The 22131-nt window shown below is 34.8% G+C and overlaps 5 protein-coding genes across 16 annotated transcripts; 4 read left to right on the plus strand and 1 right to left on the minus strand.

Annotated features, from left to right (window-relative positions):
- Window positions 1-166: 166 nt before the first annotated feature.
- LOC124178488 (NADH dehydrogenase [ubiquinone] 1 beta subcomplex subunit 8, mitochondrial) lies at window positions 167-2326 on the plus strand. Its single transcript, XM_046561871.1, has 4 exons — window positions 167-363; window positions 1063-1283; window positions 1786-1944; window positions 2071-2326. Exons 1-4 carry the CDS (start codon window positions 279-281, stop codon window positions 2128-2130), a joined length of 525 nt encoding a protein of 174 aa, XP_046417827.1. The 5' UTR covers window positions 167-278; the 3' UTR covers window positions 2131-2326.
- A 376-nt stretch (window positions 2327-2702) lies between these two features.
- On the plus strand, window positions 2703-7522 carry LOC124177698 (FK506-binding protein 15-like). 4 transcript variants are annotated; one of them, XM_046560350.1, is made up of 12 exons: window positions 2703-2972; window positions 3655-3810; window positions 3965-4490; window positions 4678-4890; window positions 5065-5100; window positions 5243-5428; window positions 5501-5680; window positions 5765-6002; window positions 6088-6368; window positions 6447-6572; window positions 6653-6883; window positions 7051-7522. In XM_046560350.1, the coding sequence occupies exons 1-12, from the start codon at window positions 2869-2871 to the stop codon at window positions 7117-7119; spliced, it is 2346 nt and encodes a 781-aa protein (XP_046416306.1). In that variant the 5' UTR covers window positions 2703-2868; the 3' UTR covers window positions 7120-7522. The 4 variants fall into 4 exon arrangements, with proteins under 4 accessions (XP_046416306.1, XP_046416305.1, XP_046416307.1 ...); XM_046560349.1 differs by having other exon boundaries at window positions 2704-2972; window positions 5498-5680; XM_046560351.1 differs by having other exon boundaries at window positions 2704-2972; window positions 5498-5680; window positions 6653-6856; window positions 7061-7522.
- Window positions 7523-7765: 243 nt separating this feature from the next.
- LOC124177699 lies at window positions 7766-11472 on the plus strand. Of its 6 annotated transcripts, none has more exons than XM_046560353.1 (5): window positions 7766-8400; window positions 9355-9463; window positions 9553-9900; window positions 10517-10841; window positions 10904-11472. In XM_046560353.1, exons 1-5 carry the CDS (start codon window positions 8132-8134, stop codon window positions 11470-11472), a joined length of 1620 nt encoding a protein of 539 aa, XP_046416309.1. In that variant the 5' UTR covers window positions 7766-8131. The 6 variants fall into 6 exon arrangements, with proteins under 6 accessions (XP_046416309.1, XP_046416311.1, XP_046416310.1 ...); XM_046560355.1 differs by having other exon boundaries at window positions 10937-11472; XM_046560354.1 differs by having other exon boundaries at window positions 10520-10841.
- A 118-nt stretch (window positions 11473-11590) lies between these two features.
- On the minus strand, window positions 11591-14346 carry LOC124177700. Of its 4 annotated transcripts, none has more exons than XM_046560362.1 (7): window positions 14157-14346; window positions 13784-13987; window positions 13613-13671; window positions 13380-13499; window positions 13109-13279; window positions 12625-12828; window positions 11591-12531 (listed from the first exon to the last, which is right to left on the minus strand). In XM_046560362.1, the coding sequence occupies exons 2-7, from the start codon at window positions 13980-13982 to the stop codon at window positions 12382-12384; spliced, it is 903 nt and encodes a 300-aa protein (XP_046416318.1). In that variant the 5' UTR covers window positions 13983-13987; window positions 14157-14346; the 3' UTR covers window positions 11591-12381. The 4 variants fall into 4 exon arrangements, with proteins under 4 accessions (XP_046416318.1, XP_046416317.1, XP_046416319.1 ...); XM_046560361.1 differs by having other exon boundaries at window positions 13784-13990; XM_046560363.1 differs by having other exon boundaries at window positions 14152-14346.
- Window positions 14347-15590: 1244 nt separating this feature from the next.
- On the plus strand, window positions 15591-21672 carry LOC124178890 (multivesicular body subunit 12B). Its single transcript, XM_046562667.1, has 8 exons — window positions 15591-16039; window positions 16864-17000; window positions 17351-17549; window positions 17755-17884; window positions 18440-18526; window positions 18608-18938; window positions 19050-19100; window positions 19301-21672. The coding sequence occupies exons 2-8, from the start codon at window positions 16902-16904 to the stop codon at window positions 19334-19336; spliced, it is 933 nt and encodes a 310-aa protein (XP_046418623.1). The 5' UTR covers window positions 15591-16039; window positions 16864-16901; the 3' UTR covers window positions 19337-21672.
- The last annotated feature ends 459 nt before the right edge of the window (window positions 21673-22131 follow it).

Genomic DNA, 22131 nt, shown 5'->3' on the forward strand with positions numbered 1-22131 from the left:
TATGGGTATAAAAAGCGTTGAGAAATGTCTTTTTTCAAAATGAAAAAAGCAAGAGATAGCGGACATTTGATTCATCTCTGGCTTTAGATTGTCTTTTGTGTTGATCTTGTTTGGTTACTGTTACATATCAGTGAGTTTAGTCAACGCTTACGATAGTCTATGGCTTTAGTCCATGGCTAGAACGCGTTCAACGCCGCGCCTCCGTAGAGCCCGTAGAGCCACAGAGACGGAGTTTCTATAGTCGGTGGTCAGAGCCGGAAAGGCCTGAGTTATCAAAAATGTCTTCTCTCGCGAAGTTCTGTAAAATTTCGACCCGATTATGGCCACAAAACGGTGTCTACACGTATAATATAGCGAAATACAGTAAGTGCAAACAGAACACCATAAAAATATATTTGTGTGAAATATTTCGTGAGTGCGAATGAAGTTACTGGAGTAAACGCACACCGTAGAGGTTATGTCCATCAATTACATAATTTATTACTTTGCATTACAGATTTTAACGAAAATTAATGTGTAGCTTACTTTTCCTGCTCCTCGATATTACGATACATATCTTTTTTGATCTCTTCAACTTTTTCACGGGCAGCTTAACTCCATATGAACAGCTAATACATATTTATGTCATCAAAATGCCAGAATGTATGTTTCAAAACAGATGCAATGAGATTTCATTACTGTACCTGCTTTAAATGGCCTGATAAATAATTTCATTAAATTGTTTCATGCATATTAGGTAATGAACTGAAAGCTAACTGTTACGAATTAACAAAACATTCTTTTAAACGTGTTATGAATATTTGATTTCGTTGGATGACGGTTAGGGTTGGAATGATGCACATTAAGCAATCAATTTTATCTTCTGTACGACGTTTCGGCAGGCCCAGCCGACCATCATCAGGACCTGCCAAAATGTAGGGAAAATAAAATTCATTGCTTATGGACCATCATTCCAACCCTGACCGTCGTTCAACGAAATCAAATATTTATAATATCTATACGGTCACAAAGTTCAACTCATTTAAACGTATTGTAAATTATGATAAAATCTTTTCTGTTCAGGTATGATCAGGGACTATAAACCAGCCCAATATCCAACAACAGAAGAAGAAAGAGCTAAAGCAGCTGAGAAATATAACCTAATAAGAGAAGATTATAAACCAATTCCAGATGATGGAAATGGTTTAGGAGATTATCCAGAACTTCCTATGGTCTCGGCTGAAGCCAAGGATGATTATTACCCTTGGGATTTCCCAGAACATAAAAGAAATTTCAACGAACCTGTTAGTACAATTCATTTCATTCCGAGTTTTCTTATACTTTCTCAAAACAAACGCATGTTGCCTTATTAGGGTATCAATGCTATTTGAAACACTTGAATTTAAAAGCCAATCTTTAGGATGCAACAGTAAGAGAATCAAACTCCTGATGAATATCAAATTTACTGCATTAATTTTTCATGGCGTGAACAAGTAATTCATAGAACAATTAAGAATTACATGACAATTCCTTTGTGGTCTTTACTACATCAACAAGGCTTTTCATTCTCGTTTTATAAGGAAAGTGAAAGTTGAAAACGTATTCAATTAAGTTCACCTATATTTTATCTTACAGAAATCGAAAATAAAAATCATACGCCCTTCTGTTCATTTTCACTCACAGTAAATCACATCAATTTGTAGAAATGATCATTCAAACCAACTTCCAGATTTTTATTTTCATTTTTTGCTAATATTGAAATATTTATATTCTCTATGTATATTCAAAAATGATATAATATTGTAGATGCACATATGGGCTAACATGCTGGGTGAAGATAGATACTATCACAATCCACCACTTCGCTATCCGATGTACGTGTACTGGCTAACTTTCATTGGTGTCATGGGTGGTTTTGTTGGTATATTCCTAGTGTTTGAGAACTACAAATATGTTCAGCCTGTGGTACGTACTTAATATTATACTAAATTAAATGTATTGTTCCATTTTTGAATAAAAGCCAATCAGTCTCCTACTTGATGGGTTTTATATGTAATAGTGCTTGTATTTTTTATTTGTGCTATGTTACAGGTGAAGAAACAGTATCCATCTACCAACAAAACGCACTACACATTCGAAAGTTTAAAATGAGAGAATTTATGAAATGGTCAAACATTCATGTAGATAAAATGTAATAAAGTATGCAAACATTTGCAATTTTGACTCAATAATTTATAAATTCTAAATACATGGTCATTCAGCCAGTTTTGCATCGATACTGATATTTATTAATAAAACAACCGAATGTATGCATCTGTGAAATAAAGAATGATCACTTCTATTTCAACCCACAATGTACTAATGTTTTATCGTAACAAAGTCTCGAATTTTAGTTGAGATATTTAATACTGCGATTCCCGCCAAACATTGAGAATGAAGATCTAATTGTAAGTACTACTTTACTCTAGGCTCCATGGTACTACTTATTGTTGATGAAAGAGTATAAGGTTTGTTATCACAATGGAAAGTTATTGGAAAACCTGAGAAAGAGCGCTGAAGCTAATACCGAGGAACAGAGATAGAGTAGAAGCGACGTTGACTGAAGATATATATCCTCAGTCAACGTAGCGGTTCCGCACAGTTAACAACGTCACCTATACTTTGGACCCGTTTTTATTCTTACAGTTCTGTCTCCTTATACTCTATGGATTACTGACTCCCACAGATGGCATATCTTGAAGTTGGAAGTTCGATGGATAGTGATTTTTTAGAACTGTCAGAAGCATATTGCGTGTACGAGTCTATATCAAAATAACCGGCTTTAAATTTTTTCCCAAATCTTATTCGATTCTGTTTCAAAACTCCAGTAAAAAAATCTGCCATGTAGATATGAATAACCGAGCTAAAATGAGCGGTACCAGTCAATTATCTAGTGCTAATAAAATGTTCAAAGAAATGCTTGAGGATGACGACGATTTTACATCTCCCGCAGGGTGCGTGTAATACGCTGTTAAATGTTTTAATTAACAATAAAGAATGTTCAAAAGACAGAATCCAACTCTTCCTCCACTTTATCACTACTCTACTTATAATTATTTCAGGTTTTTTCGTAGTCTACGTTGCGACTAGGTTATCTCAATTTACTAAAACCTGATTTAAAAGATAAGCTAATTGTAAACAACGCTTTAGGAGGCGGTTTTCCCAATTAACCTTTTCAGGAGCACATTATATATCTACCGAACGGATTTTGGTGAAATTTAGTACCAGGGCGTTTTTTGGACCACTGATCACGAATGCGACTTAAAAGAAACATACATTGTTCACATTTCAATTGTTGATAACAATTGAAAAATTAATATTTTTGCAAAAAAATGATTAACTTATGTTTAATAACTATCCTGATGTCTCGAAAGCTGATATCTGCGACTCTTATTGCCTCATTTCCAGAAAAATAAAGAAAAAAAAGCATAAAACGAAGTGGCCTTCTCTGAGCGGCACTACCCCGCAAAGGGTTAATGGAGACACTTTTTCAAAATTTAACTTCTACTTACTATCTTTTACATTTTCATTTATTTTTTAATTTAAATAATTGACTTATATTAAGATTGAATTGTTTATAAAAATATATTGTGTATTCAAATGTGTATATGTTTAAACATGGTTGAATATTTTCAGGTCCAATCTGGCTGCAATTTTTAACACCTCACAAAACACTCAAGAAAATGCTCGTAATTCACCATCGCGGCTTGCGTCTGTGAAACAGTCCATCAGTGATCAGAGTCAATCTAAAAAAGAAGTTATACTTGCAAAGGCTGTCTATGCATTTAAATTGTAGGAAAATTTTTTTACAAGTTACGCAAGCATTTATTACTAAGCAAATGATGCAAAGTTTCTTACCACTACAGAAAAAAATATGTGCAAGTAAAATATTTTCTTGATTCAGAAGTATATATAAGTACAAACTCCAAATTCTGCACTATTTCAGACAAAATGGACAATATGTATCGATTGGAAAAGTTGGCATAGCGCTGACAGGAAACGTCCTGGCTAAACAGTATGATATTATTCTGTACAAAGGTACCCAGAACTACTTATCTGTGGCTGCTATCACACCTGACTTCATCTACACCGTACAAGACCACAATTATGCGTCATATTACGATACCAACAAAAATAATTGGTCAATTTTGTTTGGGAATAAAGAATCGAGTATTCAATTTGCAAGGGAGGTTTGCCTCTCTACATATTTTTCCAGACCTGTTAGAATAGATAATAACGTTATATATCAGGATCTTAACGCACCTATGGAGGTCACCAGCATTGCCAAAGAAGGTGATGGTATCTCAATGAAATACATCACAAGTGTAGATATGGCCCAGCCATTGAAAATGGACATGAATTTGAAACAAACTATAACTTTGGAAATTTCTAAGGATGACAACTGGGAAAGATTACTTATTGGGACAAGCATCGGATTGAGAAGAATGATAATTTTACCGTCAAGTAAACAGGTACATGCCGAACTGTTCATACAGTCAAATTAAACCAGTAGTACTGCATAATTTCTTTACATGTCACTGTGTGTACCAAACTCATGGATGTAGAAAGAACTATTTTCTATCTCAATTACATCATCTAAAGTTTCCACTTTCTATCCACAGCAGTCATTTCACAACGGTGTATATTTATTTTCCCCAGATTGGTTTAGGACCTAGTTTTCCGAAAGATAAGGAAATAATTATGGAGATAGAAGTTGTGTCAATAGTTGCCAAAGCAGAACCACTACTTCAGACTACAAAGACCCCGGATGTCAGTCAAAAAGCAACAATAATATCACGCATGGCTAAGATGGGACAGTCTATACTTCCTAAATTACCAACATCTACTACCACCGATTCTGAAGATACAGAGGTACCTAAATGTCACAAAAGTTCTAAATAGCACAGCCATGAGGCATTCCAACTAAATTCGATCACTTTTTATTATGTTGCTGTATTTCTGAAATAATATGTTGCATGGAAGAGAAAAACAAAAAAATTGTTAAAAGTTTTTGTTTCTTTAATTATTTTCGTTTTCCGGTTTCAGGAAGAAGTATTTCATAAGACAACCAGGCACAAAAGAGTAGGTATTTGCGAAAAATATTATTTTCATTCAGCCTTATTAGACAAACATTGAATTTCATGTTATTTTTATTTTAATGATGCAAGAACTAAATTCAGTGGTACTAGATAGTGACTTTTAATAGTCATACATTGGTTCGTAGGTTGAATCAACAGAGTCGACGTTACCAGTAAAACACTCTTATTCTAAGCCGTCATTGGATGCTCCAACACAAAAAAAAATTTTGAACCGAGGAGAATTAATGTCTTCAACTCTTTCAATAGCGACACAAAGACCAGTCATGTCTGCGTCTACTTTTGCGACTCAGTGGACACCTAGTCAAATTCAGGTAATGAAGTAGATATGATTAGCGAGTTTTATTTCACTTACTTTTGTTGACAATAGTTTGAAATTTTAGCAACAATATGTGTCTATTGATGGTCAACTATTACCAGTTCAGCAACAAACTATTGCTCAACCAATTCCTCCATCAATGGATCCTAGTCTGAACGTTTTTTTATCAGAAACCCGGACACAGAACACTGAGCTAAGAATGGGATTAGCTAAGATTGGTGATAACGTTCAGAAGCTTCTTGATAAGGTAAAAGAATAATGGTAAACATTTAAAATATTTGTGAAAGCTTGCTTTGCGTTTCCAAATATTAAATCAAAATAAATGACATAGTTCCATGTTCTCGAACTTCAACAAGCATCGACTCCAGCAACTGATAAGTCACTGGAGGCAACTTTAAAAATGTTGATAGACATAAATAGAAGCAAAGAGAACGTTGAATGTAAAGAACGTGATGTACAGTCTACATCACAAACAGAGGGAACTCAAAGGAATCGAAATTTAATTACAACAACCGAGCAACTGAACTCGAAACTAAACACTCTAGAAGATGAACTGAAACAGGCAACCGGTAGTTATTTATTTTTGGGATCAATTTTTAGAATATAGTGTATTATTAGTGTCATTATAATTTGGAAGAATCTTGTATTTTGCAGAATTATTGAACGACAAATCATTACGCATCACCGAATTGAATCGTGATAACGATGTTTTGAAGCAAACTAACTCTGCATTAAAGAATCGTATTGAAGAGTTAGAAAAGGATTTGATATCATCTCAAAGTAAAGTTGCAACGTTATCTGACAAATGTGAACGATTTAAAGATGCAGAGAGTAAATACCAAGCAAAGAATTCAGAGTTGGAGAATTTCGTAACAGAATTAACATCGAAATGCAAAGGGTTGGAGGAGAACATGTGGAAATCTGAGACCAACAATGTACGATTAAATAAAACATCACCTCAATTTTTACAAATGTTAAACAGCCGAATTAAAAATGTTTATTGTTTCTTTTAGTGGGTCGACAAATCCAAAGAGCTCAAAGAGATAATGACCGAAATGCTGGAAGAATTGTACAGTTGCTTTACAGAGGATCAATATGCGACTGATCATGTCAAGTCGGTGATATATAAGACAATGAAGGTATGTACCAATACAATGCATGCTGAGCAAATACTTGCGTAAAGATGTGTAAAAAGATGTGATACTATTTTATTTTACAGAGCATTACATTAAGGATAGTGCGTGAGGAGGAAGAGAAAAAAAAAGAAAAGGTGAAGAGCAAAAAAGACACTGATGCGCCAGTATCGAAATCTGACATCAGTGGGACTTTCAAAGAGAATGAGCCCGACACAAAATTTGCAAGAAATGATAATAATTATAAGGATTCAGAGGAATTATCTCTACCAGCAATATCAAGTGACAGTGTAAATTTTTCTCCAACCCATATCAATGTAACTAATACAACTATGTTTATCTGAGTTGTAAACAATTTTTGCACAGGGTAAACTAGACAAGGGTAGTCAGAATCTTGTAACTCAAGTAAACATAATATGTAAACTGGCATGTCGTAATTACAAGTTGAAAAACGAGAATTTGTAATTTATCATATGGTCTTTAGACTGTTTCAGAATCTGGGACGGAATCACCGCCTGTACCAAAGTTTGACGCGGAAGCAATATACCAGTGAAAAACATACTCCGTGAAAATTATCAACGCGTTTTGTCGAAAAATGTGATATCGATTTTAAACATTGTAATATCTGCGTTGATAGAAATACTGTATTTTTCTCATTACATGTACACATAGTTTATCACAAGGTATTAAATATTATTATATTAAGAGGTTTATCACAAGATATTAAATATTATTATGTCAACAATGAAATAATGTATGGATAAAAAATAACTGTAAATTCAGCAATAAAAAAATTTAAACTTGTATATTATACAACAACACGAGCTATTGAAATGCATGTCGTTTTTTTCAGTCTCATTTTCAAATATTCATCAGCAGGTAACCAAATTTCGGATTTCAATAACATATATCGCTAATCACAAAGACCTTTGTTTAAGCGGTATTTTCGTTAGTTAGCTATACATATAAAAATTATTTAGGACCGTTTAAAATTTATTGAATAATTACGTCGAATGAAATAAACCACAAATCAGGGATAAAAGAGAAACAGGAAGAAATATTCATACATCACGAAGGTATACAACACTTTTTCAAATTTTAAAATAAAAATGCGCCCGAAAATATGAAATTTGAAACTTGGCACAATTGACATTTCTCATAAAATTGTATATCGAAATGGGAAAGCTTGTATGGATGCGCCGTGTTCAAGACGTTCTTAGCCAGTCGTCGCGTATCGTTCTGGTGTGCGAATCATGTCAAATAGTTCAGAGCAATCAAGTGTGTAAAATAAACTGTACTCCGATTGGCGAAATGGATCCAAAAAATGGTGAAGATATTCGTCGAAATAATAAGTAAAACAAGAATGTAGTGCGGGAGCCGAAGTTTCGTATGGCCGTTGGAACGGTGGTCACAGTCTCGGAGGAGAAATCATTTCGTCTATTTTCACGGTCGTCCATCTTGTCTTGTGCCACGCCAATCAAACTCCACACAGCATACTATTTTATGTACTCATAACCCCTAAACTCGGTGGAAACACCGATACAGGGAAAATCGAGTGTAGCAGCATGGATGCTAATGTAGCGGTGGAGGAGGACTTTTCATTTCAACTCGGTGAAATGTTCGACAGCTACGAGGAACTCGAGCAAAAGTTAGAATCATTTTCTAGGCGGAGTTTGGTCCATTATTGGAGAAGGGACAGCAGAACGGTCAGCGGCGCGCATATGAAAACAGCCCGACCGATCAGCGAACGGCTACGCTATTACTCCGTCAAATATGCCTGTATTTACGGCGGCCAGAAGTTCCTCCCACGGGGAGCCGGCCGTCGGCAGTCCCAGTTAGTTTTAAAATCTTTGATACATACTTCGCTTTTTTCATTTCTCTCGCATGCTGCCTAATTGTAACCTGATCATGGTCAATTCGTAAAAGGCAGTGAGCTACGTTACCTCGAGGATATCGCCGAGGAACTATAATTATGTTCTTACACACGTACCAATGTCAAAATCAAAGTAAAAAATACCTCGAAAAACAGAGTAGTAATTATTCTATTTATCGCTTCAACTGGAATTTTTTTGAGGTCTTAAGTAATTTTCATTTCGAACCTAGTACGTGTAATTCGCCTTTGAATTACTAAAGCTTCAAATAAAGCCAGACTTGTGCATAACTTTGAAGAAAAAAATCTCCATCATTTAAACTTGTTTTTCGAAAAATTGTTTTGTTGAATATCGATAAAAACTGTTAGATCCCATTCCGTATAGTTCACAAAAGATATTCCAATTTCTTCAACATGTGTAAACAATGAAATTGTAAGAATATATTTTGAGAAATGGCAATAAAGTGGTTTCGTTTGTTTGCATCCAATACACAAGCAAAATTTTAAATCATCTGAACATGTTAACAGTGTTTCACCTTGAATCAAAATTTTCAGTGCAGATTATGCACAATAACGTTCTTGAGAATCCAAAAAATGTGTATAATAGCTATTGAAAATGCAAGTTATCAACAATCCCGTATCATCTTGGACTATCCACATGATTTGTGTTATCCTTAGATAACTTTTCCATTTTGCTGGATAAAAAATGTTATACCCTAGGAAAATTTACAGAAAGTTAAGGAACGCTAAAAAGAAAAGGATGCATGAAAATCTTAGTTCGCGTTGCATAATTCGAAGCGCAAGTTGAGCGGCATCAAAATTGCCACAATTTGTCGAATTTTGTTAATTGAATAAATATTTCTTCCTGTGGGATTCCAATATACTTCTTGCGCCATGTAATAATTGTATGGTTTATAGGTCTATTCGAACAAATTGCCCCGCACACATTATGCTCAGAGCATCAAAAGATGGAAAAAAATTGGAGGTGACAAGTGTCAATAACGAACACAATCATGAAATTTCAGAGGTGAGGGTTGTGCCATCAACGTTCGATTTGTATTTTCCATAATTATGTACATAAATGTTCATGTATATTCACACATGTATAATGTTTAGGAACTCTTCAAGAACTTGCCGCAGGAAAGGAAACTTTGCGGTGAAATAAAGCAGGAAGTACAGGATCTCATGCAATTGCACATTGATCGAAAAAGGCTGAAAGAATATGTACGATTACGTACCAACAAAGTATTGCGATCTAAAGATTTGTTCAATATCGCTGCTGCGAACAAGCAAAAAAGAGAAATTACCCCAGAAAGAGCCTATCAATTATTCAAAAAGATTCACGACATAGAAAAGTTGCAGGGATGCAAAAGTGGATCAAAACGGTACTCAGAGTCAGAGGATGAGATTTCAGATAGCATTAAGAAGATTAAAAAGGAACATGAATCGCCTTGGGGCCAGGATGTAAGAATTTTCACGCATGATCCACATCACTAAAATCATAGTTTCCTATGAAGCTAACAGCCAAACGTGCTGTTAATTAAAACGAAACAGTGAAGCCCACCCGTGAGAATTTTCTGAAATTTCGTGAAAACGATACTTTCATAGAATTAGAGGCTCTAAAATGTACTGCATTAGCTCACCTTAAAGAAGTTTATCATATTTTACTAGAAACTTTGGACGCTACCATTGTTTTTGTTAGTGTTTCTCCGAAAAACTCTATTTTTTCTAATACAAACCGAAATCTGACTTCACTGCAAATTGTTTGCTTTCGCTAAGGGCCTATTGTGAAGGAACCTTTTTTGCTGCACAATGATTACTAAGATCGAAGTACTTATTTTATCACTATTTCACATGAATATATGAATCCAAACTCCATAAACGTCTCGCACAATTTTATTTTTGAGATGAAACACACTAAATTTTAAATCTATATAGAGAAAACCCGGAGCTGGGTTTTATCGATTTATATTGCACACAAATGAAACAAATAGTTTTGATCTTAGTCTCGACCGAACACCAAACCTTGTCCTTGTTAGTTAACTTAACTTCAGAATAAGAATCATGTTCATTTACACAGCAGAGGCTGGTAGAGCTGGATGCGAGTGAGGAAAATGACGGAGAGGACTGCTATACGGCTCAGCTCACGCAAGAAGAAGTGGTTGACGATATTGATGTATCTGAAGAACATCTACTAACAGCAAATAATCAAGGGGAAATAATGACCGCTGATGGGGAAATAGTTGGAGAATTAGTAATGGAGGATGGCGATCCATCGGTAATAGTCGAATCAATTGTTAATGCAGATGGTTCTGTTTTTGTTGATGAACGAGAATTCAACAGCTACTGTGATAACCATCTGTCCCATCACGTTGTTGACGACAGTCAGTCATCTACTCCACCAGGTAAATGTGAATTTCTGCTCACCCAGCAGTAAAAGGTTCTATAATTTTACTATATTTTTTAGTAAATCTATTGTCCATAATCATCTACATCTCAGTTATAGACATTACTTCGTTGACGGGGACTTCAGAAATCGACAAAATCACAACTTCACAAGCATCTCCTAATCAATTGCAACGACATAGATCATTGTCACCTAGATCCCAATTTGACCCAAAATCATCTGAAACATTCAGCGAACCTGCAGAGTCTAGAATTTGGATTATGAAGGAAGCCGCGGCGGCTGAGTCGGAGCCAGAAAGTAGTCTAGAAAGCGAGGCCAACATGATGAAGTCGCCTAAGAACCACAAGGACGACGTTGAACCTACGAATGTTATTTTATCTGAAGAAACTAGCCATCAACTTCTGCAAGAACAACTGGCAGTGCTCAGAGCTGAGAGGGGAAAATTATACCATGAGACTGAAATGCTGAAGCTGAAAAAAGATAAACTAAAGATACAGATGAATTGCTACTCAAACGAAATTCGAAAGCAAGAAATGGAAAAAGAGAAACTGAGGCTTGAAATTAAGTTATTGCAATCTAAAGTTATGGAGGAGGCGAATGACGTTTCACATTACATTTTCGTGCCTTAGGCTGATATCCAAATCTACTCTTCAGTGCTATGACGACATTTTGTATAAAGGTATTATTCATAAAAGTGATTATCAAACCCATCAAATCATTCTTTCCAACGCAATGTTTTTTGGTCAAAAAACATGACACATGTCTTTTGGTTAATTGTAAGTTGTCGAAACGATCGCGTGTGCCTATGGTATTTAGACCATCATTTGAAAATACCGAATTAGATTCCCTTAGATTTCTGTAGTTAACTAGTCCTCATGAAAATTGGAAATAACTCAGAAATGGCAGAAGTATATTTCTATAAATGAAATGTAAAATTTAAATACCGAAATGCGTTAAACTATTTCTTACTGATATTCTTGTAAACATTAAAATATTATAATTAAGTGACCGAGTAAGATAATTAGCGGTAAAACCCGAATTAAACATAACACTTGTAAAAGCCTAGTTTTTATTCTTACGCACTGATTGAAAAAGGATTTTTTTTTTTTGACAATATCCATATAAAGTGTGACTAATAACTAAATAGGTTTTATACGAATGTATCATCAGTTTTATATGTAATGCAAATTGTGATTATTGGATAAGTAAGTTTAGTATAAAAATAAAACTACCTAAGTGTGATAATAATTATTAATATGACAAATCAATAAATTATTTTGAGAATAAAATTTGTGCACATTTGTCTGGGATGTATAAAAATTATCTTGCCTGGTGAGAAAAACATCAATAATTTTGTCAGGCAATCTAGTAAATTGTGAACATTGCTCGCATAGAATGAAAATGTATTGATGCGATCAAATATCAATGTACGCCTGTCAATAGATATCTGACCAAAGTGTGTGGCATTTTCATCAGTCTATACTGTTTTTTAACTTAGATATTTGAATAATTTATTAATGTAACAATGCATCACATACTTAGTTTGCAAGATGGCTTTGATCATACAACTTCCTTATTTCTTCAGAAAGTATCACATTATCCTGAATCAACAGACTGAGTGGTGTTTCACTTTTCGCCAAACATTCTGGCAATTTCTTTCCCACAATTGATTCTTTTGATTTGAATATCTACATAATGATAGAAATAAATATTAATTTGCAAAAACAAATTCTATGCTTTGGAAATAAATTAATGAAATAATGTTTAAAACATGTACTAACCTGTGTAAACGAATTCAAATCCTTGCACAGATTTTGAATAGTTTCGTCTATGTAAATTATTTCCTTGGTTGTGGCATTAAACTGCTTAGAGTTTTGCACAAATTCAGCGGAGTTGAAAGCTGTGCTGAATGTTGCTGCCATAGACTCTACTGATAGCATCTGTCCATTTTCAAATTCCGTTGCAGTACTCAAATCAATTCTATCCTAGAAATGAGCGGAGCATAAAAACCTTAAGGTAATGACTGTAAGATTGAATAACATTTCGAAGGGAGTATTTTAAATACAGCAGTTGACTTCCTCTGAACTTTTATTTTACTGAAAAATGTAACAACTGATAAACTTCGACTATTAACTGAATATATTTCTTGACCAATTACCAATATGGTGTAACGGGGGGACTGTATTTGACCAAGATATTCTATAAGTACACCAAGTGTTGTAAAATATTTTCTGTAGCATTTTACATAATCCACGCTCATCTTACCTCAGTTGCCAAAGCGGTAACTTTTGAAGTTTCATGTACAGGCAAAAAAGACGTCGCCTCTGTTACACTTTGTCCAACTTCATCCATATACTTTTTCACCTCAGACTTTGTCAGTTTTGTGCTTATATGACATGTTGCAGGAATGATGTTAATGGGTTTGTTGACATGTTCCTGGCAATATATAATTTCAGTGAGATATTTTTATTTGAATCTGCCAAATACTCGACCACGTTAAATGAATTCAAACAGTTAATCATAGTGAGGAACTCACGTCTAAGATTTCACAAACAGTAGAATCATCAACAGGTAAGTTGACTGTGCTGTCCAAGCTCTTCGTGAACAACAATACAGCTTTTAAAAATGACAGTTGTTTTTGCATACAACAATTGCCCTGCAAAAAATTCAAATGTAGTTCATATTTTAAATATAACTTGCAAAAAGTTTTTTCTATTTGCTAATAATAAATATAAAATATTACTACCTGATAAATCTCTGAAAACTCACCAGTAGCACACTTTCATCATTTACGATTCCCATTTGACAATAACATTTTACGATTTCTTCTGTAATTCATACAAGAATAAATGCAAAACGCATGGATTAATCACATCTCTGGCATCGCGCGTCACATGAACAAACTTTTTAAATACCAATGTATGTTGTTACTAAACAAACCTTTTAGCTTTTGCCCTTGAAACTTTTCAAGGTGTGTCGAAAGTGTTGGAGATGCACGGGATAAAAGCCATGTTAATAAGGTGATACGATTATGACCAGCAAGTACCACTGTCGCTAAGTCTCTCAAGTCAATCTTTGCTATTTCAGGATAGCGTAACTGGCTTAGCGCATCATAAAGCTTTGCCAAAACATTTTCCATTCTGTCTACTGCAACAATAAAATCATGTTTCTACTCATTTTGTCATGGTACCGAGAGAATGAACACAAAGTCAATTAAACTTTTAAATCTGTCCGCTATCCCGAAGAACTCTAAAAGTTCTACACCTGCAATCATTTGAATATTGAAATACAGCGAATCACCACCTTACCTAACCTGCAAGCTCACGAGTTTGCTGATTAGTGATAAAATTGTGTCACTCGTAAGTCGTAGATGCTGTACTACAAAATACCTTATTTTAATTTTAAATACATAACGTTTAATTGAATAAATTCATAAGATTTCTCACGTTACAAAACTTTGTTTTGACAGTTAAACATTTGAAATCATGTTCCTAAAAGCATATAGTTCGTGTCTGTGACGACTTCAGATGCGTTCCGAAATCAGCCACAAATGCCTACAGCGATCTCGTATCGCCTTTGCACTGCCGAGTTAGTGATCAAATCAGGTTTCTCTCTATCAAATCTACCTTTGTCTTAACATTTCTTTTTAGTCCATGGATCACAATTTTAGATCTAGCAGCCTTGCCATCAATCTGCTGCTCGGCTGCAAATATAATTTATTGACAAGGATCTATAATCAATACGGCAATTTTAAATTCATTAAAAGGATCGTATATGTTATGAATAAATATTTATATTTACTCTGGTGACGTGCCACGGTTTACAGGACTCAAATTATTCAACATCCTGGGATTCGTCAGTCTTTACAGTCCCTTATTCTTGGTATTGCTTAACACCCTTTGCCTTGCTTTTTACCACAGTTTTGACTATGATTTCAGCCTAGCCGATGAGAATTCCGTCAGAGGGCATCAAAATGAGATGTTAGACGCTCTCTAAATTTCTGAGAAACTATAGGAAACCAGCACTGAAAGAAGGGGTAGCGATGAATTTATCAATGAATTGCACTCATGCATATGCGTATATTTTGTATTGCGCAATCCATTAGCAGGAATTCAAGGGTGTAAATTCTGCTATGCGGTCATGGTCAAGCAATCCGTGAACGGCGCAGATTTCTACCGTTTCGACATACGGGCGCACATGAACCACTAGCAGTCCGTTGCGATTCCGTCCGTGAATATTTTTAAGTGATTCTTGTGGCAAAATTATTAAACCTAGTCACAACATGCGTTCAGGAATTCTTTTGTAGAGCTGATCCAGACCCTGAAACCTCTTGTAGATAACTTTCCTCCATTTGGAAGAGTATAGCACAAGTGTATGATCCCGTTTCGACTTGGCTTGCAAATGTCGTTATACGTCCAAAACTACTGATCTGGTTGTAACGAAAGATAGCCTAAAACCTGGCTATACGTTTTAGTTATTCACAAAAAAAAAGAATCAAAATTGGTTCAGCAGTTCTGGCGTTATGCATTACGAAAAGTCAGATTTCATGACACCATTCGTCGCGACAGCACTAGGCACGTCTCTCTCCCACCCGCGTTGCGGTGCGGCAGCTTTCATTGGCTCTCCTTCTCTAGGTTTCTTGCGCACGGCGAGCAGCGTATGTATCACGTATGAATGCAGCAGTTTAGCACGTATCACACCGTATCAGCCGTGGCCGCGGTGGCGGTGGGACATGGCAGAGGTAGGGATGGATGTATACTTTTATCGAACACCAGTGCGTCAGTTTTACGGCAACGGGTAAGGTGTAGGTGATGTCATTCGCGTGAAAACCCGTCCCCATTTTTTACTTGATGAAACACGGTTCCTCATCTTATCCGACGAAAGGGGTACCCGACCAATTATAACATGGGTGCCGATCAATTTGAGTAACACAAAGGCAGAAGTTGAGCAGAACGACCCTTAGTTAGCGGAATTGCTCAATAGATGCGATTGTTCCGTCGTAGCACAAGCCTGGTCTTTGTAAATTTCGGTATGGTCTGAATTGCTTAGTGGTGTCTCAATTTCTAAGAAGCAAATTGGCGGATCGTCTAATTGAAATTAATCAGGCAATTACCTGGGGGTGTGTACCAGACATCGTCGGAGATGCGGACATTGGACCAATAGATCTTATCCTCGCCTTGCACTTATTATCGTGGAGTAAGTTTACACAGAAATTCTTCCTTACATGATATTTATTTATAGATTATACCTAATGCTGTAGACCTGCCGCTAAAATCTCCTTGGTCTTTCTGCAGTCGAGATAAAACCGTGCCCGCGGTTTTCGTACATACATATCTCACAATCTATAAATATACCGAAAATAATTACAGTTTACAATCACGGCTCACGATCAGTTATTCGTAAAGTAGCGGTTATTTGTCAGCATATCGACTGATTAAATAATCGAATATAAGTTTTTACTCTAATTACCGAACCTCCCCATTCCACCTACAGCAAGTTTATCTGATCTGAAATTTTACTTTGTTCATTTGATTGTTGTCATGGCAATTGAGGGCGTTTTCTTGTTATAGTTACTAAGCACTTGTTATGAATAATAATAAAAAAATTCCTTAAACACTGTTTCATACTCCCCAGAAACAGCAACAGGAAAATTTCACTCCTTGTCTGTTAAGAGCTCTCACAATCAGTTCAGTTCATTGACATGTAAGGTGGTACAGTTAGTGTAACCTCGATCAATGTAAGGTAACACGCAAAAAAAGAAATAATTAGGTTTGATCCAAATATCTTGTAATTTCAAAGCAATTTACATTCCACAATTCCTCAGTTATTTATTCATTACTTAGTATTTCTGTCGCTGATACATTATTGATCATCTGTGGTGTCCTTTGTTGTCAATCGAGCGAGTCTTGTGAGATAAATGGAAGAGTTAATTATGAAATTCTCACAAGTGTTGTTGCACAATCGGTGTAGTGTATTGATAATTCATGTGAAAATGCTGATTGTCATAACTTTAAAACAAGTTTCAGACAGCTACGCGTTGCATTAAAGTAATAACAAAATGCTGAGCCAACTGTCCTCGTTGCTGCCTGACGATCGACCCATCAGTGCCATCGGCATTGTCGAAGATGTTGAAAAGTGTCCACCTAACTTTACTGTGGTAATTTTTTCAAATTTTATGATATGGGTATTTTAACAATGTTATTCAGTTTACAGCTGTCCCTTTACACCTCCATTGGATCAGTTCATTTAGGCCTTGGTAAATTGGTAGATTGCTTGTAGCAGAAAGGTAGCATTACTGTCATTATATTTTAGAGAAAAATTGAAAGTTTTTGTAATGCGATCAAAAATTATCAGAGTGAAATATCCCCTAAATGCAAAATTACATAAATCACAATTACATGTGACTCTGTGATTATCATTCAGAATTCCAGCTGTGCTCAGACTTTGTATTTAATCTCAATGGGTGATGAAATTTTTACTTTAAAGTTTATAATTTTTTAATTTCAGGTATCAAGAACTTATGATCAAGACTCTGATGCTGACTTATGGAGAGAGAGTGGGTTGTTTATCAAAAGAAAGGGCCGATATATCTGCCTTTCCAAGACTGAAGGATTAGCCGATTGCGTTGTAGAAAACATTGTTATTATTAACGAAAGAGATTTACCTCCGGAAGGATATTCGATGATTGCTCGTACTGTTGATTCTGGTCGGTAACTTTTTTAATGCCTTATCGAAAATTCATGACTCAAACATGCATCAGTGAACGAAAATTTTAATTCTTTTAGATAATTTAGCAAATATTGATACACTTCACTGTACACTCTCTTGCAGATGGTACATTGGTGAATATTCTTATTTTAAGCATTTGTAATCACTGACTAAATTTTGTACTCGATTACTTTGAATTACAGATCAAAAAGCTTGGCGGAAACGACAGTTGTGCTACAAAGTGAGGCACAAAGATTTGTGCTCTGTAGCTGTCACTGATATCATTATATGTAGTCGCATCAAGAAAGCACCACCCGGTTTTACTTATGCTGGGTGAGTATTTTGCTCAATCATAGATAGGCTTACAATGTAATATTGAGGATTTATGCCCATTCAAGCTATGTACCCAATTTTATTTATGTTTGTATGCAAATATAAAATAATTCAGTTACCACACCGACTTATATGAAATTTTTAACAATCACAATTCCATTAATGAATGTTTCTAACGATCAATCACTAGTTATATTTACGAATATATTATAAATTCATTTCACAAAATCTTTGTATAATTATTTCTAATATCAATATTCACAACAATCACCATCGGGCTCATATTCCCGTGTACGAAGAATGACTTCAGCTACTTACACTTTTATCCATAAATTAAATATTTATTCACTGCTTCATGATAATGCAGCTTACTATCTGTAATATTTATTGGTAGCTAATTAGTGTTTTTATTCCACCCACTCAAAATAACCACGCAGATAAGTGAAAACAAGTTAAAACTTGCAACTTAATTTGATAGTGCAACTTCCTGCCAAATCGAGATAGTTGCATTTTTTAAGATTAATCACAAACTTCATTTTGCTGCCTTTGTTTCAGAGAAATAAACGGAGTTACAGTGTGCTACAAAACGAGTCAAATATCAAACAACAATTCCAGCTCTTTGCAGCCATATGCCAATATTAAGTAAGTGACTGTGATCAGATTAGGTGCATGATGTGCAATTAAACGAATTATCAGCTACATCTCGAAATATTTGAATTCCAGCTCTTTTCAAAACGTATCTCCAAATCCGTCAGCGGGTGTACCTCACAGACCAGCACCAGAGAGGCCGCCAAAACCAAAATTTTCTCCGAAACCTCCAAACGGTTCAATTTATCCCAATGTCAAATCAAACCCAGATGAGACTGGAGACTCTGATTACGAGGTGCTTAGCCCTGGTGCAGGGAAAATCAGGCCTACCAGGCCTGCTCCACGTCCTCCACCTACGTCTTCTCTTGGTAACTCTATATATGCTACCATGTCTGGAACATCGGATCTTGACGGGGTGCCTTTTATCATTAATCCTCTCATCAGTAGAGAGACAACTTCTGCCATTGTGAGTAGAACACAGTACATCGACTAAGAAGTGACATAAATTGGATTGATTCTATAAATCATACTTTATCTTGTAATCTTTAAAAAAAAAACATTTATATTCCATTTACAGAAAAACCTGCCAGTAATAAAAGTCCGAACTCAAACAGAATTGGATAAAGAGGTTGGTCTTTTTCTAATTTGTGTAAAGTAAACGTACAAGTAGATGGACAGTTCCGGTACCTGGCCGCTTTCGACAAATCCTATTGGTGGAAAGCATCTTGTTATTGGAACTGTACAGCTACTTTTTCAAAATAAAACAATGTTTTAAAGATTGGACAAGAGAGGACACTTGCGATTCATATATCGATTTCATTGTTTCAGTATTATTATGATTTTCGAGTGGAACGGCAGACTTGAGTAAACTAAGCATCGAGGCAGCTGAATTTCGCTTTAAGTATGAATATCAAAGTAATGATAATGATTTAGTGATAGTGAAAAGTAATAGAGTGCCTGAATGAGTGATTTATACTAACACAAGAATTATTTAATTATCTAAACCCTGTAGTATTAGTTATCAAATTATCTATACGAATTAGACGACATATGTGAAATGGACATTATTATTAGGTTTCCGGAAATCGTGAATCTTCCCCACAAATGTATTACCTTTTACATTTTGATACTCGTGATGATTAGTGTTGTATTTTTATAGTTCGTAGAGCTATACGTTAGTTGTATCATAAATAATAGTTGTTTATTAAATATTCAATATTATATTCATTATAGTCGATAATACTTCATCGGCAGTGAAGTTTATTCAATAAATTCATTCTACTTTTGCTCGTCGCACATTTTAAAATCTACCCTTCCACATACCAAAATGCTACACACGTACAATAAAGGCAGAATAATTCAGTCACTGTGTTTAACGTATAATAAAAATTTTGGATTCATTTTGACGTCAATAATTATACTTATGTGACTACCCTAACTGATTTGCTTGTACGTTTCAACGATGTTTTGTTGTTTAGCAAACGTTAAAATTTGTTCGCGTAATTTTTCATTCCTAATCTAGCAGTAAATGAAGTCAACTGGCAAGTACCCATAATGATTTTCATATATTATGGACATAATATTAACAAAATTAAAGTTTTATTTGAAAATTGAGACATACATAGATGCAAGAACAAAGTGGTTGCACTTGATAGCACCGATAAATACAATTTGACGTAATGTTATATATTAAAATAACGTGAGTGGCATCATTGCGAACAGTACGTAACTATAGTATTCTTACATGTGAAAATAATAGCTTCGTATTATCAGTAGTTTTATTTTAAGGACTTCAGATTGTAATTCGATTATTATCAATGAGTTTTCAATGAGTTTCCTACGGTATACGCATTATAAGGTTTCTATAGAAAAATCTGTATACTACTTTGCCACTATTTTTCAGGGAATTCTTTATTTAGCACGTAATGGTTTACTTGCAGTTTTCGACAGTATGATTATCATAGTGATTTGTTATCGCCTGTTGAAAGCGTACCCCTCCGGTACGTTATAAATATGCAGTAAACTTTTTATGAAACTGTTAAACAAATTTAGCTACAGTTTTTATTACAACTACTTCCGAAAACTTGTTTTTTGATTTTTAGTTTTGGTTTCTTCTCCTTCTGCTTGCTCCTCATTTGGCACACACAGGTTAATTTATTCAGTTATTATATTATGCCAGCGTTTATGTTATGACTTGTAACGCTGCATCGTCTAGTTCATGTAATTATCGGATAGTGAGAAGTCGGAGTAGGTATTTTTACACGCCTTTGTCGATCGTTGAGCATGTGAATTCCACATAGTCATTTGGTTCAAGATGAATGGTATATATACTTGTGACGCGAGTTCATACATTTTGTAAAATGAAGACTAAAGGCATATGCTAATAATTTGGTATGAATTTCCGAAAGAGCGAACTATAATTTGACTCATTTATTTTATTGAGCCAACGGTTGCATTTATAAAAATATAAAATGTAAATTTAAAGGATCGAATCCTCGGTGAATATTTTTTCTGCAAATTCCTATTACGATTTCTCTGCAAAACTTTGCCAATTCAGATTCTTCCAAATTCAACGATTTATTGATCTCGTTAACGAAGTTACAAAACCAGTTTCTCGCTCATTCTATAGGCCTCAAATCAGTCAAAAAGGCTCTCATGAAGAAGTGAAACTGACCAGTGGATGGATCGATCAATGAAAAACTTGAGCAAAAATTGAAAACCCAATTTGCAACTGTTTTTTTTTTTTAACTCATAATTCAGACAAATGAGACATGCATCGTGGTTTATTAAATGTCCTCGCCAACACGGAAAAATTATTGGTAACGTAAATTAAACCTCAGAAAAATAAAGAAATCTTACGTAGAATTGTAGAAACTCATACAATTTTACAGTAAGTTTTAAAAATAAGATGGAAAATATATCAATCAGGAATGTATTATAGCCCAGGAGTTGATCTTGAAATTAAGCGGAGAATTTCTCTGATTGCGAATGTAACTGCAATATTTCTTGTACAAAGTGTTACAAGTTTACAGATTTCTGCAATCGTAGGTTTCTCGTAAAGTGTGGATGCAGAGATCGAAATTTATACGAAAAGTTTTCACCGTGGATTAGTTGGAAAAAAAAAATGGTCCAATTTGTGGAATTTCAATTTGCCGTATAATACTTGACACATTATACATGGGAATATGCTTAACATTCATGAGTAAATGATGACGGCTATTAATACGTATACCTCAGCCGTTTGTGGTGACTTATGTATGGTTCACGAGGTTTTATTGATTATTCACTAGTGATTAAAACTTCCTTAAAGCGATGAGTGCTAAATTTCTTATTGTTTTCGAAGATATATTTACATCATTTTTTATATAGAAAATTTTATACGTTCGTATTGTGGGGCTCAAACGCAGTTTATTTAATATTTTAATATACTATGTATGTCATATTGAATCGCCTAATCCTGATGTATAATAATCTAAAAGAAGCGAATTCTATGTATAATAATATGTATATATATCGTCTTGTTATAATTATATTCGACAGAGATAAAAATCATCGCTGGAAAAAACATTTTTGTATAGTCCGTCTAATGTTTAAACGTGAAACAAGTACGTAACTGTATCGTTTACGAGGAATCTCAATCGTTGATTAAATTGTATAAT

This window comes from Neodiprion fabricii, chromosome 3, assembly GCF_021155785.1.
Source record: "Neodiprion fabricii isolate iyNeoFabr1 chromosome 3, iyNeoFabr1.1, whole genome shotgun sequence".
NCBI classification, from domain to species: Eukaryota; Metazoa; Arthropoda; class Insecta; order Hymenoptera; family Diprionidae; genus Neodiprion; species Neodiprion fabricii.

Bases quoted from the DNA above. Each gene is read 5' to 3' on its own strand.
- LOC124177698 (XM_046560349.1), top strand. From the start codon at position 2,869: ATGAATAACCGAGCTAAAATGAGCGGTACCAGTCAATTATCTAGTGCT. The intron at 5,681-5,764 runs GTAAAAGAATAA...TAAATGACATAG, and splicing joins TTCAGAAGCTTCTTGATAAG to TTCCATGTTCTCGAACTTCA. The intron at 6,369-6,446 runs GTACGATTAAAT...TGTTTCTTTTAG, and splicing joins GGAAATCTGAGACCAACAAT to TGGGTCGACAAATCCAAAGA.
- LOC124178488 (XM_046561871.1), top strand. From the start codon at position 279: ATGTCTTCTCTCGCGAAGTTCTGTAAAATTTCGACCCGATTATGGCCA. The intron at 364-1,062 runs GTAAGTGCAAAC...TTTTCTGTTCAG, and splicing joins GTATAATATAGCGAAATACA to GTATGATCAGGGACTATAAA. The intron at 1,284-1,785 runs GTTAGTACAATT...ATAATATTGTAG, and splicing joins AAAGAAATTTCAACGAACCT to ATGCACATATGGGCTAACAT.
- LOC124178890 (XM_046562667.1), top strand. From the start codon at position 16,902: ATGCTGAGCCAACTGTCCTCGTTGCTGCCTGACGATCGACCCATCAGT. The intron at 18,527-18,607 runs GTAAGTGACTGT...TTTGAATTCCAG, and splicing joins CAGCCATATGCCAATATTAA to CTCTTTTCAAAACGTATCTC. The intron at 19,101-19,300 runs GTTGGTCTTTTT...TCATTGTTTCAG, and splicing joins AAACAGAATTGGATAAAGAG to TATTATTATGATTTTCGAGT.
- LOC124177700 (XM_046560362.1), bottom strand. From the start codon at position 13,982: ATGGAAAATGTTTTGGCAAAGCTTTATGATGCGCTAAGCCAGTTACGC. The intron at 13,672-13,783 runs GTTTGTTTAGTA...TATGAATTACAG, and splicing joins TCAAGGGCAAAAGCTAAAAG to AAGAAATCGTAAAATGTTAT. The intron at 12,829-13,108 runs GTAAGATGAGCG...GCTCATTTCTAG, and splicing joins TTACCGCTTTGGCAACTGAG to GATAGAATTGATTTGAGTAC.
- LOC124177699 (XM_046560353.1), top strand. From the start codon at position 8,132: ATGGATGCTAATGTAGCGGTGGAGGAGGACTTTTCATTTCAACTCGGT. The intron at 9,464-9,552 runs GTGAGGGTTGTG...TATAATGTTTAG, and splicing joins ACAATCATGAAATTTCAGAG to GAACTCTTCAAGAACTTGCC. The intron at 10,842-10,903 runs GTAAATGTGAAT...TATATTTTTTAG, and splicing joins TCAGTCATCTACTCCACCAG to TAAATCTATTGTCCATAATC.